The sequence below is a fragment of the Amaranthus tricolor genome, chromosome 13 (genome assembly GCF_026212465.1).
Source record: "Amaranthus tricolor cultivar Red isolate AtriRed21 chromosome 13, ASM2621246v1, whole genome shotgun sequence".
Taxonomy (NCBI): domain Eukaryota; kingdom Viridiplantae; phylum Streptophyta; class Magnoliopsida; order Caryophyllales; family Amaranthaceae; genus Amaranthus; species Amaranthus tricolor.
Window position 1 is genome coordinate 8,528,372 of NC_080059.1, and position 19,535 is coordinate 8,547,906.

At 33.8% G+C, this 19,535-nt stretch overlaps 2 protein-coding genes across 2 annotated transcripts; one reads left to right on the forward strand and one right to left on the reverse strand.

Moving 5' to 3' along the window:
• Window positions 1-534: 534 nt before the first annotated feature.
• Window positions 535-11,158, forward strand: LOC130797953 (UPF0235 protein At5g63440). The gene is made up of 7 exons (XM_057660753.1): window positions 535-891; window positions 4,793-4,907; window positions 6,864-7,017; window positions 7,595-7,691; window positions 9,967-10,055; window positions 10,133-10,201; window positions 10,733-11,158. Exons 1-7 carry the CDS (start codon window positions 777-779, stop codon window positions 10,790-10,792), a joined length of 699 nt encoding a protein of 232 aa, XP_057516736.1. The 5' UTR covers window positions 535-776; the 3' UTR covers window positions 10,793-11,158.
• A 5,961-nt stretch (window positions 11,159-17,119) lies between these two features.
• Window positions 17,120-19,535, reverse strand: LOC130798355 (60S ribosomal protein L10a). The gene is made up of 6 exons (XM_057661296.1): window positions 19,440-19,535; window positions 19,301-19,338; window positions 18,179-18,398; window positions 17,861-18,026; window positions 17,465-17,670; window positions 17,120-17,365 (listed from the first exon to the last, which is right to left on the reverse strand). The coding sequence occupies exons 2-6, from the start codon at window positions 19,303-19,305 to the stop codon at window positions 17,312-17,314; spliced, it is 651 nt and encodes a 216-aa protein (XP_057517279.1). The 5' UTR covers window positions 19,306-19,338; window positions 19,440-19,535; the 3' UTR covers window positions 17,120-17,311.

A 19,535-nucleotide genomic window follows, 5' to 3' on the forward strand; every position in this document is an offset into this window, starting at 1 on the left:
GACATATTTGTATAAACAAAAAAATAAAAAATTAACGACTTTATGTTTTAATCATCTCAAAATATCATATACTTATTTAATAAAAAACATCATAAAGATTTTATAAAAAAAACTTGAAAAAAAAAACAAAATAAAATATACTTCTATAACTTTTTAATACGTTAAATGATGTGAGCTAAAAAGTAAAAAATCAATCAATGTAGATAATATTATATTCATACTTAGAAAGTAGTAAAGTAAACAATAGTCATTATAAAAATGACATCATCATTAAGCTTTAGAGGGAAATTTTTTATTAAGAGCATAACACATAAGCAATTTTGATAAGTGATGCCATTAACAGTGTTTTGTTTGAGTAATAGTTATTATAAATAGATATTTCTAAGCATGTATGGGTTACTATAGTGTATGCAAACGTTGCACATATGTTCACATACTCGAGAAAATAAACATGTGATAAACTTGTGTAATTAATTTTTTTATAATGCACGAAGTTGAGATTATGCTTGTACACTTCATTTATAGAGTACATCACATACTTTTATCCATAAGTGTCCGAGGGGACTGTTAGACAGCTAGGTAAGGTGTTCCTCCGAGAATCGAATCCTGTATAAATTAAAAATCATGTATGACTTTTTTTAAAGAGTGATACTTTCTTTTTTAGGTCTACCTTATAATTGAACATATAAAGGGGGGGGATAGATTGGGAGGGAAGATTAGTACTTACTAGTAGTGTGACTGTCTGAGTGAAGTGGGCGGAGCAAAGAAGTAGAGAGATGCCGAAGAGGACGACGCACACATACTCGAGCGAAGATGCAGTTCCAGATGGTCCTGATTCCGAACTCTTTGTCTATTACTGCAAGCATTGTAGTTCTCACATCCTAATTACTGGTTCTTTCTCTCATCTCTCTTTTTAGGGTTTTTGATTTGATTCATTACTTTCTTACTTTTGATCAATGTCAATTTCAATTTCAATTGCTATTAGTATTCGTATTATAGACTGATTATTATGTTCCGAAAATGTATAATAATATTGAAAGTTCATAGTATTGACTCAGTGAGATCTTTTTTGATTGGACTACTTGTTCTCTTAAACATTATAATGAATACTTTGATCTAATGTGGTTGAGGCATCCTTAGGGGTAGGGATGACCACTTAATCATCAGGATTATGTATGTTGGGGAAATGGCCGAGTTTACTGAGTTTAAGCAAAAAATGGAAGCAATAGGTACATTGCTTTTGGACTTGTCCATTATGCAGAGCTCTTGAGGGCATGCCCGGGTTGGAAATAAGACTTTTGTAGAAAATTATGGATGATTAAAATGGGATGAAGTAGTGTCAGTGTGGTGAATAAATAAATTGATAGGGGAATTGTTGACGCAGGGAATGGAGGGAAACTATAATTTTCATCATATATATTTTCGTTGGTAAATGATTCCTCCAAAACTTGCGCCTCCTTGCACGATCCCTATCTCATTTGATAACCACCACCTATATATTGACAATGAAAAAGTATGTGGGAACTGGTAAGTGGAACTACATTAAAGGGAAGCATCAGTGGATGAGGCTAGTTGGGAAATTTGCAGGATTGGAGCCACACAACTTAGATTTGCTGCAATTATGTTGTGTTGGTTATAAGAGTAATACTCATAACTAGTGTGATACTCCGGATTCAGCTTTAAAAAGGATTGATAGACTACTCATATCAACAAGGTGCATCTTCTTTTCAAGAGAGTTCATTTGCTAAAAACTCCACAGTTAAGCGGGCTTGGTGGGGAGCAATCTTAGGATGGGTAATCTCCTGGGAAGCTTTCCGGGTGCGCATGAGTGAGACCAAAATCCGCTGAAAAGACTTGTGTTGGTTTGTGGGGCTAGTCTACAGTCTTCATGGGTAGACACCAGAGGTCCGACGGGTCAGAGTGTCACTACTAGACTTGTTAATTGGATGAACTATGGAGATACAAATCTAGTTTTACGATCTTCGTGGTTGGTAGAGTAAGTGGTGTCTAAACATGTTATTGTGTTGGCGTTAGTCATACTCATAAGTCACAGGAACACTTTCTAGGTTCTAATTATGAAATTATGTAATCAAAGCCACACTCTCCAAGCTGTAAGATCAATTTTTTGAGTGGATGAAGAATATCAATATTAGTTCAAAGCTCGTCATTCCTTTTAAGTGATTGATTGTGCCAATTGCAGCTCTTAATTTGTTGTGAAGCATGAAAGAGAAAGTGTTTTGGTTAAAATAGTAAATATGAACTGGGAAGGAATGAGTTGGGTTTCTTGAGACTAGGGATGGCAATGGGTATTGGATCCAAACCGGATCCGTATCTGTTTTCACGGATCTGAATCCTTAAAAAATGGACCCGGCGGATCCGGATCTAAGAAAAATACCCAGACCCCAACCCGCGGATCTGGAGGACCCATTTTATTTTTTTATATATTAATTTTATTAAATATATATAATTTTCTAATTCTAATTTTCCCTCCCAGACCCCAGTACTCCCCCTGTAAGCTCAGGCACTCACGAATCAAGTGCACGTGCTATATTTTCTAATTCTAATTTTAAATCTAATTTTCTAATTCTAATTTGCAATAAAGCTATATTTATAGACTAATGATAATAATTTATTATCAATAGTCTATCAATATAGCTTTATTGCAAATTTTAAATCTCAACACCATTCAAAAATACAAAAAAAAAGCAAAAACAAGTCAGACTCATTTTGGACCTGGATCTGGGTCTTGCAAAACTGGACCCGTGGATCCGAGTTCGGATCTGGATCCTGTTCTTGAAAACGGATCTGGATCTGGGTCCATCTGGACCCGGTCCAGATTCGACCTGTTGCCATCCCTACTTGAGACCATAGTGCAAATCTCATATTGCTAACAGCTGTGAAACCACTTTTTTGGTCAATGGTTTTGTGGTTATCGGGCTCTGTATTGTGGTCATAGTAACCTAAAATACTTCCTATGTGGTCTCATTGCGGTGATAGGGTCAATATTTACCTCTATGCTTGGGATTGGGAATGTTGTCTAGATTTTAAGTCGATGTTGTGAGCATGTGAGTTGTAACACACTAGACTTATATGTTCATAAAAGATTAAATGACTGTTGTAGTGCATATTAGGACATTAAGTTTTCATTCCTTTATGGGGTTGTCAATAAACTGCCTAATAGTGACCTTATATTAGCTTCCTGTTATTCAGCTTGTCCAACAAGACAAAATATTGTTCAATTCCCTTTAAACAAGTGTGATCTTAATCGCTACTAGATTTCCTTGACCGTTTGTGAGCTGTGATCTTGAGACCAATGGGACTAAGATAAAATTTTTGTTGTGTACTTTTTGAATTGGTTCCATGATATATTGGTAGCAAGGGAAGCTGAGATTCTGAGTTATTTTATGCTCTATTTTTAGTTGAAATCGGATGGAATCAGTGGCGGATTTAGGATTTTAACAATGGGGAGATTCTTGAAAATTTTTATTGAATAATTAGAAAAAAACAAAAGAAAATTGGAGCAATAACATATTAGCTTAAGATGTTAAACCCCTTTGTGTGTTCACCAATGGATGGAATATCATTTGAAACTTTATCCACAATTGTATCTTAGGTTGCCTTTGGTGCTGAAGCAAATGAGAGGTCATTTTGTTATTGGGAATCAAATTTAGTGAATGGTGGAATTCAGAATGGGAATTGATGGTGAGAATTCACGAAATAAAAGGAATGTCTCTTGCCCTTGTTTGGCATAATAGTGGAAATAATTTGGGAATTATATGGTGGTGGCGGTAATATAAATAAAACATTTTGAATTCACTAATTTTGCGTTCTCTCTAAGCTTTCATGGGTGTGGCTTGGGCACAAAGAATACCTTCCTCTCTCTCTAATTTCATGTGCTCTGAATATATTTAGCTTTATTCAAAAGCTATCATTGGATCTCATTTTCTCTCTTCTCCAACTCTTTCCATCTCTTTTTCTTTGCATTTCCTCCAAATCAAAATCTTAACTTTTCACCAAATTAAAATAGAACCATCTTCAAAAAAGATTGAAATGGTGAACACAGAAAGGTATAAGATGATGAGATGAATTGAAGAAGATGAAGGGAGCTTTGATGAAGGGTAGGATGATATTCTTCAAGCAGGTCCTAATCCCTAACTTGACATTCTATTCCACCTTGCTCAAATAAAGTCCATGGAATGATGGAACTTGGATGGTGAGGCTTCAAGTCCTATCCCCCTTACGATTATAGATTTCCCTTTTATTTGATAATATTTTTTTTTTCCATTTAAGTAATGGTAACTACATTCTTATCAAGCAACTTTAAAGCTTGTTAAAGCACGTGAATGAGTGCCGAGGTATATTATTCAGTCTTTTCAATAGGATATCTTCGTATTCAGTTTCAATAGTTTAAAAGAAAGCCAATATACTGATGAACCACACTTTGTATAGTGTTGAGTGACATAATTGCAATTTGAATTTCATTACTTAACTGTCTTATGCTAAATGGAAAATATTGATGTAGTGATTTTTGAATATTTAATTGGGCTTGGTGTTGGAATCGTGAAGCTTGTATTATGTGAGTGAAGTAACATGTAACTGTGTAAGTATTTTTTAGAGCTTTACGGTGATGTATTGGCTTGGACTCTCGGCGTGTAGTTGGAGTAATAGTGCCACCGGTCAAATTCACATTATGTTCTGTAAAGATAGGCTCTAGGAATTTTCAAATGAGTTTATGTTGTAGAATTTTTCAATGTGTGATTTTTAGTTTGTTACTGAGATATGTTTTTTTAAGATACCCAGTTGCAAAAGTTGCCAAAGAGGAAAACAGACAAGGCGTATGTAATTGACAAAACAAAACATCTCGCAAGGCTTAACATCAATGAAGCAGGGAAGATTTTGTTGAAGCGGTATGGCTAATATATTCAGAAGCTACGTAGATTTTCCATTGTGTCCTTGCATTTGGTGATTGTCTCAAAGTAGAAGTTCTGTGTAATAGTGAATCTTGACTCATTTTTTCACAAATTGTTCAAACCTGATAAATATTTGGAAACCTTGATCTGGATGTATGTGTTATACGATGATGCATCTATTCTCATAAATTTACTTATTCCTACGTTCAGTTTCTTTGTGTCATTGGTTACATGCAAATTGCAAGTCTCACATTCATTCTTATCCAATTTGAGTAGATCTTGTGTTTGGTGGGCATACTTCCATTATGTGACTGTCTAAAGCCTATCCTTCTGAAATTTTGTAAATTCATCAATTTTCTTATTGAAATGATAAGCTTTACTTTATGCTTAGAACATTTTTTAGTTACGCATAATAATGGAGCTAGAATTGCTGAAATCCTGATTGAACTGGGGAATATTGCCTTCAGCAGTTTTGCTGCAAATTTTGACGTTTTGATATGCCGGAAAATATAATGATTGACCAATACATTGTATCAGATTCTTCCCTGATTTATCATAAAATTTATTCTGAGAACAACTATTGGATATGGATTTTGAGTGACTTGTGCTGTGATTCCCACAAATTTGACATGCTCCTAAACACATTACCAAATTTATCTTCTGCAAAAATCCGTTAACATTGTATATTTGTGAAATTTCAATTTTGTTAATAAATTGACATGATATTCAAAGAAAATGAAGAGAAAAAATCTTGGAGGAGAGAGAGTTAAGGCATTGACTAATTGACTCTAAGGGAAGAGCAGAGTGTAGCAATTTGTAGCTCAGGGTGGATTGAGAAGAGTTATATAACTCCCTATTATTAGGTTGATAAATGAGTTTTGAGGGGGAGCTCATTCCTTATCAACCAGTCTCATAGGTAACAAGTGAATTTAGACTTAAAAGTGTTGAGTTAGGACAAGACCCATGTAGTTGGGGTTATTCTTTGTTAAACTTAGTTAGGATTATCTTGATGGGTAGCTGTGATTATTTGTATCAGTTTTTTCCAATTACTTTTACTATGATTCCATTGTGAACATGTTTTTCAAGGTTTGACTTCCACATTCAAATATAACTTGTAAATATTAAAGAATTGTGAATTCCCTTTTTTGGGGAGTATATATTTTTAAAATGACGTGTCCTGATGTTGGGATCCTAATTTTTTTTGCTTACTCTCAATTGTGTCCTTGTTTTCTTTTTTTAGTAATTTCCATATCTCTCATGAATCCATACCTAAGTGTTACTTCCATATCTGAGTCTGAGCTTCTTAGGATACAAGAAGGAAACAAGGACATAAATCATACTTGAAACTGGTTGTAAGAAGTAATTCTTGATAAAAGATTCTTGCTCTAGGTTGTTAGCGTACTCTCTTCTTACTAAATTCACTTACATTCTCTATTTTTTGGCTATGAAGCACAAGTGTGCAACAGACTGAACTAAAGCGACTGACTAAAATTATTGTACTTAATTATTATTTAGTTAATTATTAAGTTGTAGTTGCTCATGTCCCTTACGATCGAGGATTTGACTAGAGTAACTTCTCTCCTATTTATATGTGAATGTAATTTGTAGGTGTAAGATTGAATACATCCACCCGTCTTATTTGATCCTAGAAGCCTCTTAAATGTCATTGAGGTGATGTTGACGTTGATGCTGTGTACTAAGACTGATATTCTAAGCCACGCTGTATTATTTTCCGGAAATTTGTATACAAACTTCTTGCTTCAATCTCGGTAGTTTTGAGACTTGCATTTGGGTCAAGCACCTTGCCTTTCTTTGAGACCTTCATATTAGAATACAAATGCTGCCAATTATTATGCTGGATTGTTTTCTCAACCTGTATCACTACAACTAAACTGTTATGTTATAAACATGTCTATGAACAGTTTTTTTTTTTCCTGTTGATTCTATTGCCAGAGGAGAAGGGAAGCTGGAAAAACAGTACAGAATGAATTGTTTAGGCTGTGGCCTTTTTGTTTGCTACAGATCAGAAGAAGAACTGGAACATGCATCTTTCATATACATAATTAATGATGCACTTAGCACTGTTGCTGCTGAAACAAACCCACAGGTAATGATGTTTATATTAAGGAAACTAGAGATTTCTAGAGCTTCACATCTTAAGTATTGATCTATAAGATTAAGCTTGATACATTTTAGTACCTATAAAATGTTTTGATAATGTACGAACCCTTTTTTCAGTCATCATGACTATGGAACTGCATTTTGAAACCATGTTATTATAGAGCATGGACCAATTGTTGGGGATTGCATTTAAATTTTCTTTTGTTGAAAACTTATCATGCCAGTTTGATGTTTATTAGACTGATTTCTACATTTCCGTATTTTCTCAACTTGGTTGAATGTTATATAAGTGTGGACTAATTATTGGGAATCAGACGTATATTTTTCTTTCTTAATAACTTATAGTGTGGACTAAATATTTGGAACCAGACATGTAGATTTTCATCTGTTGAATAATTTATCATGTCAGTTTGATCTTTTATCTGATGAATTTATATATTTTTAAAATTAATTTCTTGACTTGCTCAATTATTTGCATATTGTGAAAATATGTTATCTTGCATGTAGTGTTATAGTTTTCCATTTAACTGAACTTGGGGCTTATATTTCTTTTTGCAATATAGGATGCTCCTGTGCCACCATGCATATCACAGTTAGAAGGTGGGCTTGTTCAAGTTGCAATTGAAGTTGAAGACCGTGCACCACGCTCAGCAATTACAAGTAATACATATTCTTTTACTTGTCATTTTATTTTTCATCATCTCAGCACAATAAGCCCTTTTGTTACCTTGCTTTTGACTGTTCCATCTTAGCTTGATCTGTTGTTATTTAGCAGGCTATTATCTAAATTGACTTTCTTCTGAGAGATATTATGGCTGAAGATTTCTAAATTTGACCAGGAAAAGTCAATTATGACAATTGCAAGGGACAGTGAGTATTTACTAAGCAGAGGATGCTTTAGGACTGATCTTTAGTATTAGCATGTTGTTTCATTTTATAGCCATAGTATGTAAATTCTTCCTTAGGTCTCCTTTGGCTGTCTGTAGAAGCATCCCTTGTACTGCTATTGGTGAGAGACTAACATAGGAGAAGAATTTGAGTTGGCATGAGCCGCATGACCCTATATACCATTCTCTCCCCTTCCCTAAAGCTATTTCTTATTCCTTAGAAGTTCTAACCTTGTAGTATTTGGCTTAGCTGTTGGTGGTGGACTGGTGGTTCATACCTTTTTGACATGTTTGTCTCTTAAACTAGTTATTGTGTTTTTAGGTGATTATTGGAGGAATCATATTTTATTTTACATTGCATACATTTGAACTCTGAAGTATACTTTGTGGTTTCCGTTATGGCCATTTTACAATTCAGTGTTTTTTTTCGTTTGTCATTCCTTTTGTTGGAGAGGGGAGAGGAAGAGGTTTACTTCTAGGTTCTAACAATCATAATATATGTGACATTCAAAAATATTCCATTAACCCTATGCCATTAAGTGGCACCTACCCAGGCGAGGTTCGTGAGAATATTTGTGACAAATGAGTACTAGATTTTGTTCGCTTTCTTTTCACATCCTGGAAGCTTGGTGGATTCCATGTATTACGTATATTTGCTATTTGCTGCTTTGTCAACATGAAGCACTAATGCTACCAAATCATTTATAAAAAAATTATGCCCTCTAATTTTTTTCTTTTTATTTATGTATTTTCTTATTAATTTTTGTTATCTGCATGTTATGTTACTCATTTACATAAATGGGTTTAATGAAGTTATTTACTTATCTGAATTCTATTAACTAATCAAATGTCTCCTCCGTCGCATAGAATTTGTTACATTTTACCTACTCCATTAATTTTTATTATCTGCATGTTCTGTTACTCATTTACATATATGGGAAGTTATTTTCTTATCTAAATTCTACTCCCTCCTATTCATAGAGAATGAGACATTTCTTTATTGGGCCAATTCACTGAAAATGTCCCATTTTATTTTTGTCATTCTTTTTTACCCTTTTACCCTTACTACAACAACACAATAACACATAAATTTCAATACCTTTTATGGAAAAAGAGAGTTTTCCACCCACTTTTAAGTGGCCCCCACCCCTCCTTGGTTTTGGTGCAAAACCCAAATGTCTCATTCTCTATGAATAGGAGGGAGTATTAACTAACACATATCTCCTCCGTCCCACGGAATTTTCTACATTTACTTATAATGGATTCCCCTTAAATTGCTACATTTTGATTTTATGTAAGGATCCCATTACTTTCACAAAATCTCATCCTCCCTATATTTTCTCTTTTAATCACATCCACACATTTCAAATTTGTCTTATCCTCCCAACACAACCAACAGAAATAAATTGCGTACTACATATTAAATGTGGCATTCTCCATAGAGAAGTCGATATATCATGCTGACCTATCTAATACATATGAATCAATAGGCCTTACCAGCTATTTTTGTGTCCGCTTTGTATCAGATTATCATGTTAGGTTATCTTTTATTAACTTTGGAGAATCCTTCAAAGTTGGATTAGACTAGGGCAAGGTGGAAAAGCGAAAGAAAGGTTTTAATTAAGCAACATAGATAGTTCAAAAATATTTGTGACAGCCCTCGAGATCTACTTGATTTTCTATCTTTCTTTTTTATCAAACTAAAAGAAAAGGACATCGAGTCTTTTTTAAAATGCCTTTTTGGACACTTGTTTGCCTATCATCATGAATCATATAATGCCTTAATCCTTGTCTTGTAATTTCATGTCATGATACCGACTAGTGTGGATGTGTCATGCCATCCTTACTATTCTAATTCCTTTTACATATACTTATGATATCATTTTATTTTTTCCCTTATAATGCTCCACAAAAATAAATTTTCTAACTAAATGTGATATGTGCTTGCATTATTTAGGTCATGTCAATATGTGCTTATTTTTCTCATTATAGCTTGCTTTATCACATTATTGGACATTGATTGGCCAAATTTGTTGAATGATGATCAGGGGTTAATGCTGACGATGTAAGAATAGCGGTAGCTGCACCTGCTGCGCGCGGGGAAGCAAATAATGAGCTCTTGGAATTCATGGGAAAGGTCTTAACATTTTTTATACTTAGTTTTACTGCGAGTGGTATTTAACGATAAGCCTCATTAAAGATTCTCTTTAACAGGTTTTGGGGCTTAGGTTAAGCCAAATGACTCTTCAAAGAGGATGGAACAATAAATCAAAGCTCCTTGTGGTTAGTCATTTTTGCCCTTGCACTCTATTTTGGTTGGAAATTATTTTTAGTATAAAATTTTTTTGGAATATTGTGTTGCTGAATGAGTAGTTCACAAGAGGCTGCTTGTTATTTTGGGTGTCCAAGAACACATTTCAGTTTGATTTATATGCTGAATTTAGTGGCCATGGAAATTTTAGATAAGGGTTTATAATAAGAAGTTCAATCAAGCCTTATATAATGGGGTCATAGTTTAGATAAACATCTTTTATAAATGAAAGAAACTGCAATATTTTGGATTTTTGGTTATTAATATTGTTGAGGTCATCGTAACTGAAATTCTTAGTCGAGATTTTGAGTATTAAAGATCAATGAGGAAATTTGAATATAAGTATGGGTTTTTGTAGAAGGTAGGGATTTGGAACATGCAAGTTTTTGATAACACAGGATTGGGTTTTGTTCTATGAAGTAATTTATGTTGCAAAAGGCTTTGTTTAGATAGTATGAACACCGATTCTTTGTAAACTAACACAAGAAACTCCGCTTGAATAGGTGGAAGATCTCACCGCGAGACAAGTATATGAAAAGCTTCTAGAAGCTGTTCAGCCTTGATGTGCCTCCTCATCGAAGTTGTAACTACGTATGCTATTGGCAATTGTACAATATTAAGACTAGATAAAAACAAACACAGTGTTCTTATTTTTCTCATGTTAAAATGCTAGTATTCTACAATTTGCTTCTTGGAGTAGGATACTCTTCATTTTTTCACCATATCTTGGACATGAGAAAAGAGAAAGGTAGGATGGACCACCGAGGTGAATGGTGATGAGTGATATTACATAAGTATTTTCGTTTTCTATAGATACGTCTTTAACTCCGTTATTTGAGTTTAGCGTATTCCTCGCAATTGTTACTGCTTATCAACCACTTGTAACAAAATCATTTCCTCTAACGAAAACCTAGTAAGGTTGAACATAACTGTACTTTGTTATCTCCATTCTTCATGTGTAACGCTATCTTTCCCTATTTTGTGTCTTCATGTACCGTTAGTTATCTTCACATAGTGTTGATGGCAAGTCAAAGGCTTTAAGTATAGAGTAAAAATACGGTTGCAATAACAACCGCGAAATGGATATTGTAGTCAATACGAATAGTTACATGGTCAGTGCGATCTATATTTCGCTAGCGGTAAAGTAAACTCAAAAGCCTATACAATACGGTCGCGATATGAATTGCAGCCTTGTTTGTACATTAAAGCTATAAGCGAAAGGTGAATTTCCAACGCGGGTAATTCAAGAGACTAGGGGTGTTGAGATTTAAGAATATTGATAGAGAGAACAAGCCATAATATTTTTATTAAGAGAAAAAAAATAATAGTGAAGTAGTGGCTAAAATTTGGTACTCTTATAGGTTTAATAGATGTTATGAATTGTTTTAATATGTATTATATATATATATATATATATATATATATATATATATATATATATATATATATATATATATATATATATATATATATATATATATATATATATATATATATATATATATTACTTTTACTAAGTTAGTGCTAACAGAATCCATTTAGTGTGTGTGTAAGTGAGAACCCAACTTATATGATAACCGTGAGAATTAATCTACCTAATAAAATGTGTTACTTTTTTACAGAAAATGTGTTACTTTTGGGCAAAAAAGTGTTGCTATTTTTTTATAAAAAAATTGATACTTTTTTTATAAAAAAAGTTGCTACTTTTTAGCAAACAAGTGTTATTTTCAAGAAAAATTTCAAAAAAATAATAACGGAAATTTCATGATATACCATTGAGTTTCTCCAAAATTCACCATATACCACACAAAATTTTTTAATTCACCATATACCATTGAGTTTTCGTACGTTAGCACAGAATACCATTAATGACAACTGCCGTCAGTGTGCTGTTTGTGGTAAATTATTAATTCACCATATACCATTCATTTTTTTTTTTGCGTCAAATACCATTTTTTAAAAATATAGCCGTTGGAAGAGTCTTAGGGCTAGTTTGTGCATATATATGTGATTTTTGAGGGAGCCACGTAACAAGGCACACCTCTAACCTCTGAAAGCATTTGCAAAGATGTCCACAAACACAAGATCATCATCATCATCGTCTTCTTTTAGTTCTTCGTATGTAAGGGTGCCGAACAAAGCATGTTGTTGTGGTAGGAAGTTTGCACTAAGAAGCTCCGATTCGGCAAAAAATCCACAAAGGTTGTACTACTAGTGTGATGTATGTGATACATTCAAATGGTGCGAGGGCAATGTTGATAAAAATGTCTCGTGAGGTTATGAAAATCAAAGCAAGGGAGGGAATACCACGCATGGAAGTGAGACCGTGTTGAAGCATGAGTTTAAAGGAGCTAAAGAAAAGAGTAGCAAAACAGCAAAAGATAGTGAATGGAGCAATAAAATAGGACCAATTTTGTTTGTGTTTATTGTATTTCTTGCCTTGAAATGAAAAATGTAAGATAAAATATTTCGTTGCTTAAATAAGTTGTACTGAAATTGGTAACATTGTTTGTCAAAAAAATCTGCCTACATAATTAGTGAGTACTTGCATTACATACATTGGAATTGTGATACAAAACAAGTGTCACACAAAATCAAGTAGTTAACATTTTGTTCAAAAGCAACTTGAACACTGTCACCAAAAAATGACACTAAACAATGCTAAGTAGCAGCCTTTCTCTTCTTCCCCTTCTGTTGCCTTCCTGTGAAGAGGAAGCTACATGTTCTGCCTTCTTTGCTGACGCCTTTCTTGCCTTGCATGTCACTGTATTGTGGCCTAATTCTTTACAGAGACTGCATTTGTTGTTCTTGTGCCTCTTTCCTTTTTTTGCTTTATGGCAGCTCTTGTCCTTTGCTTAGGTGGTCTGCACTTGCATACGAAGAACTAAAAGAAGACGATGATGATGATGATCCTGAGTTTTTAGACATCTTTGCAAATGCTTTCAGAGGTTAGAGGTGTGTCTTGTTACGTGACTCCCTCAAAAATCACATATATATGCACAAACTAGCCTTTACACTCTTCCGACGGCTATATTTTTTTAAAAAATAGTATTTGACGCAAAAAAAAAAGAAGTAAAGGTATATGGTGAATTAATAATTTACCACTAACGGCACACTGACAGCAGTTGTCATAAATGGTATTCTATGTTAACGTACAAAAACTTAATGGTATATGGTGAATTAAAAAATTTTGTATGGTATATGGTGAATTTTGGAGACACTCAGTGGTGTATCATGAAATTTCCGAAATAATAATACAAAGTAACACGTTTATACCGAAAAGTAACACTTTCTTGTGTAAAAAGTAACACCTTTTTGGTGAGTTTTGTTTAGAATTTTTTTTCTGAAAGTAACACTTTTTTTGAGAAAAATTATTATTTTTTTTTTAAAAAAAAGTTAACACTTTCTTGCCTAAATTAACATCTTTTTAATAGAAAAGTAACACCTTTTTGTCAGATTGATTGGTTCTTACTCAAACTTCTTCATATATATATATATAAGTCAACTTTTATTTGCTCATCCCAAGTTCTCCTGGGTCTTCCTCGACTCCTCTTACCCTTTACTATAATGCTTTCTACCCTCCTCACAGGGGCGGCGAAAGTCTTTCTTTGCACATGTCCAAACCACCTCAATCTATTTTGCGCATTTTTCCAGTAATAGGGGCTACCCCTAATTTGTTCCTAAACTCTTAGTTCCTAATTCGATCCATCAATCTCAGCATACGCAATTCTGTAACTTTCATCTTATGTTCAAAAATATTCTTTACAGGCCAACATTCAGTCCCATATAGCAGAGCAGGTCTGATTGCCGCCCGGTAGAATTTTCTTTTTAAGTTGCTTGGGAATTTTCTATCACATAGAACTGCGGTGGCTGCTCGCCACTTGAGGCAACCCGCTTGTATACGATGATTTACATCTCCGTCAATCTCCCTATCCCTTTGAATGATCGAACCCATATACTCGCACTTGGTCATACTTTTAACAACTGCTTCATCAATGAACACCTCTGGTTCACCTACCGGTGCTGTCCCACTAAAGTCACAGCGCAAATACTCGATCTTCGTATGACTAATGCGCAACCCTTTACCTTCTAAAGCTTCCCTCCACTCATCCAATTTATTACTAACCTCCTCTCTAGTTTCTGCTACCAGCACTATGTCGTCAGCGAATAGCATGCACCTCAATACCGTCTCCCAAATAGATTTAGAAATCTCTTCCATAATGACATTAAAAATGAAAGGGCTTAGAGTCGATCCCTGATGTAGTCCAACTTTAATAGGAAAAGGGCTCTGTTATCCCCACCGGTGTTTGAATGTTAGTCGAAACTCTGTTATACATATCCCCTATAGCCTCAACGTACACTGAAGAAATATCTCTAGCCTTGAGCCTATCCTAGATGACATATCGTGGTATGCTATCATACGCTTTCTCCAAGTCAATGAACACCATATGCAAATCTTTTTTTCGCTCCCTATATTTCTCCGTCAGTATCCTCAAAACATGAATTGCCTCAATGGTGACTTCCTTGCATAAAACCGAATTGGTTCTCTCTAATCACTGTTTCTTGTCTAATTCTCCTCTCTATCACTCTTTCCCACAATTTCATCATGTGACTTAAAAGTTTGATACCTCTATAGTTCCCTCATACTTGCGCATCGCTTTTTTTTTAGACAGAGGTATTAGTATGCTATTCCTCAATTCTTCTGGCGTCTTATGTGTCCTCAAAATAATATTAAAGAGGTTACTCAGTCAACGAATGCTCTTTTCTCCTAAACCCCTCCACACCTCAATCGGGATGTTATCTGGTCCGACTGCCTTTGTTCTTCTCATTTTTTTGAGAGCTTCTCCTAATTTTTCTGTGGTAATATCACTTGTTGACCCATATTCCAGTGGTCTTTGGACATCAGAAATTTGATTATCCGCCTCCCTTGCCCCCCTAGACTCATTGAGTAGCTGAGAGAAATACTTGAGCCATTTGGTTTTGATGTCCTCTTGTCTCAGGAAAACTCATCCTCCCTCATCCTTGATGTATTTCACTGCCTCTAAGTCTTGCCGCTGCCTGGACCTAGTCCTTGCCAACTTAAAAATCTGTTTCTCCTCCTCTTCGGTGTCAAGTTTTCGATACAAGTCCTCATAACCACAGTTTTTTTTACCTCCATTACCGCTTTCTTTGTCGCCGACTTCTTCGTTATAGCTTACTCTTTTTTTCTATCCTATCCTCCTCTTCCGTGCATGCCATAAGTTCTTTAAATCTCTTATTTTTATCCTTTATTTTTTTTCCACCTCATCATTCCACCACCACAACTCTTTAAACACTTTTGGTTCATCCGACGACACCCCCAAGTTCTCTTTTGTTACTTTTCTAATGATTTTTACCATATTCAACCACTTTTCTAATCGCTTTTGGTTTATATATATATATATATATATATATATATATATATATATATATATATATATATATATATATATATATATATATGTATATATGTATATATATATATATGTATATATATATATATATGTATATATATATATATATATATGTATATATATGTATATATATATATATATATATGTATATATATATATATATATGTATATATATATATATGTATATAAATATATATATATGTATATATATATATATATATGTATATATATATATATATATGTATATATATATATATGTATATATATATATATATATATATATATATATATATATATATATATATATATATATATATATATATATAACTACCATTAAAATTGACTTTTTGTTGGAATTACGTAAAGCAAAATTTATTATTAAATATTCTCTTTGAAATCTATTTTTTTGTCAAGCACTATCAAGTACCTACTAATAGGTTTTGTAGATTAGAAATCAAAAAGGGAAGTGAATTGGATGAGCTGTAACAAAAAGTGTGGTATATTTTGGCTATGCAAATTTAAAATATGTGATTTGTATATGTTCATATTAACTAATTGTCGGATATCTTATGTTCTTAGCAGATAGTGTTGACAAAAAAATAAATCTTTTTTAGGTAGTTTCTTAAAAAAAATTGTGTTCGGTAATTTCTGGCAAATAGTGAGTTTTTGAAGTTTTTTGGAAAAACAATTATTCAAGGTAATTTATAACTAAAAGTTATTTTTATAAGTTGTTTTTGATAATTTTTCCAAACATTTACATAGAACAACTATTTGAAGCCTCATTTGAAAAAAAAAATCTATTAATTTTTACAAACTCAAAAAAGTGATAAATTTAACTGATTGTTTTCTATAAGTTGATCAAAGAATTATTTTAATTGATCCAAAATCATGAATAGTGTTCAATGGAATTACTTTTAAGCAATCTAAAAGCTGAATTTTAAGCAAAGATCATAATACTACTATAAATAACTTTTTAATTGTCTTAAATTTTTTTATCCATTTTTTGCTTAGAAAAAGTCCCTTTAAATGGATAAGCCAACCAACAAGCAACACTTTTTTCCCATAACAGCCAACCAACAATTAATTTACCAACTTCTCAAATCTCAGCAAACTCTTTCAACTAATCTAATCAAATTCTTCAACTAATCTAATCAACCTTCAAGCCAACAAGCATTTGTCAAAGACTCAAAATTATAAACCATTTAGAGTATTCCCCACAAGATTTTCTGATCCTAAACCTCCACAGCAGCAAGCATGATCCTCAAATATTCCTCCATCTATTTGGATTTACTCCGAGTAAGCTTACATAATCGACCATAATGTAGCAATAACGTAGCAATACAGGATTTGAAAACACTTTTTAATCCATACTCGATACCTTCGGGCTTCAAGCATGCATAACAAAGTTTTGTAATGTGACAAAAATGATCAAACAGTTCACTCGTACTCAGCATGAAATAGCCAAAACTGCCCATAGGGTCAGCACATCATGTATAACATTAAAGTCGCCAAGGACAATGAAACAAAAAGATGATAGTCACCATCACAACAGAAAGTCACGATCCAAGTATACTAATGCTTTGAATACTCTAGTACACATGTAACAAAAATGCGGCTCCCAAAGATCAAGCAAAACTCGCAGGAAGGCACTTAGAAAATACGGTAAGGCTTGCCCATGGTACTCTTCAGGTACAGGCAACGAACCTGCACAACGTTGATGATAGTAAGTTGCTTAAGGTACAATGCACAATAGAATACTTGTTTTCACAAAATAAATGTTATCACAAGAGTATTGAAGCTTACATTTTGCCAGTTCTTTTTCAATAGTGAAACAAGAAAGTTGACACTCATTTGCACGTTCTGGAAGATCTGTTTCTCCTCCATGCTACAGTTACCAACAGCAACACCCATGCAGAGAACCTTCTTCAGCTGGAACTTCACTGTTGCTTTGGTCTCATTCACCTTGTTCTCTAAGGGCTCCTGGTGAGTGACAAGAGTAGGGAATTTTCCTGAACAAGCAACAAAAGGAAAAAACAAAGAGTTAGACAAAAGATGAATTAGTCACCGGTAAGTCATAGTCTGATAGATTCAAGTTATGTGAAACCGATGAACTGCAGCTTAAACTTGTTAGTTGTCACTTTAAATGTTCTTGAAAGTAATATGGTAAACAAATTTAAGCAACCAGCCAAATCCACTTGCCTGCTTTGTTAAGACCAGGGCCGAGCAAACGAGGGATCTGCTTGATGACTGCTTCAGAAGCAAGGAAAGCATGGTACTTCTTTGCAAGCTTCTTCACCAGCTTCTTGTTCTTGTTCAACTTTTTCAATGCTTCCACATCCATCCACTCCAAACCAATCCTCTCAGCCTGCCATAATATACATCAGTAATAAAGAAAACAATACACAAGCTTAAATACTACAAAAAAATGCACTAGCAACACTCGAATACGGCACTCATAACTAGAAAAGATGCAACAAGAAATTCAAAAGCAATCTAATGCTATTTATAAATATATACCTCTTCAACATGTTGTGCATCTCCAAGCATGCAAACCTTCATCTTGGGACGAGGAATGTGTTGCAACTTAACTGAACCACTAAAACGCTTGTCCTTTTGGGGATCATAGTTCTTCAACCCAATCTGAAGTTCAATTGTTTCAGTAAATTTGCGGCCTTTTTCAGTAGCATCATTTTTAATCCCAGAAATTGCCTCCCTCAGAGCATCACTCTGAAGCTTACTGCATCACAGAACAATAAACTTAATAATTCTTCCTTTAACACATCATAAAAAACAAGATACAAAAGTAACAATAGTACACTAGCATAAGCAAACCAAAATAGAGTCAGGAACATAACAACGCAGTACCTATGTCATGCAATATGAATAAACAACCTTTTAGGGCCAAGCTTTATAAAGTGGTACATATGATTCTCAAATTTTCGTTTTTTGAATAATGTTTTAAACTATTCATCTTAGAATAACTTTAATTAGATTATATCTTCATCATCATCCCACATTCGTAAAAAATATAATCAGGATCCAAGGGGGATGAAAAAAGCATCTTATACTTTTATCAAAGGAGATTAGAGCCATTGAGACCCTAGGCTCAAGTTTAATTAGATATTTATGATTGTTACAATAAAAACGAATTAATGAGGGCTGCCCGGAAAGCGTCCAAGGAAGGTCACACCAGAGAGGTGTAAGGTAGACAAATCTTATGTTTTTTTGCTATTGACAAATGTAAACTACATTGGCAAATTACCTGATTTTACACTGACTAACAGACAAGCAAATAAGATCAATTAATACATTATTCTAGACTCAATATTCTCGTTTAACACGTAGCAAATCCAGACACATTTAAAAGCCATAGCCCACAAACTATTTTACTTCTTGGGATCTCTTAACACATACACATCGATTCACCAATGAATTCCCATGTGAACGAAGAATTTCCATTTAAACAATGAATTCCCGATTTAACAATGAACCCCATTTTCAGAATTTCAATATATAAAAAGACATGAACCTAAACCCCTAAATATAAGCCATAACAGTTATTTATATCACAAAATGAACACACTACAAAAAAGGACGATTTAACAAAAATCAGAAATGAAAATCTAAGCTTAGCATTACCTCATGATTAAATCTTTTACAGGAGAAACGATGCAAACCTGAGGAAATAGCAACACAAAACGAACAATCAGAGTTAATCGAAATCAAAGCATTCAACTAAATCGATAAAACGGAGGAAAGGAAGATCGAGGGAAAGTACCGGAGGGAAATAGCTAGGGTTTTGCGACTGGAGTAGTGTGGATCAGAATTGGCATTAAATAGAAAGGGCTTTGACTGTCTTTTGGGCTTATGTTTA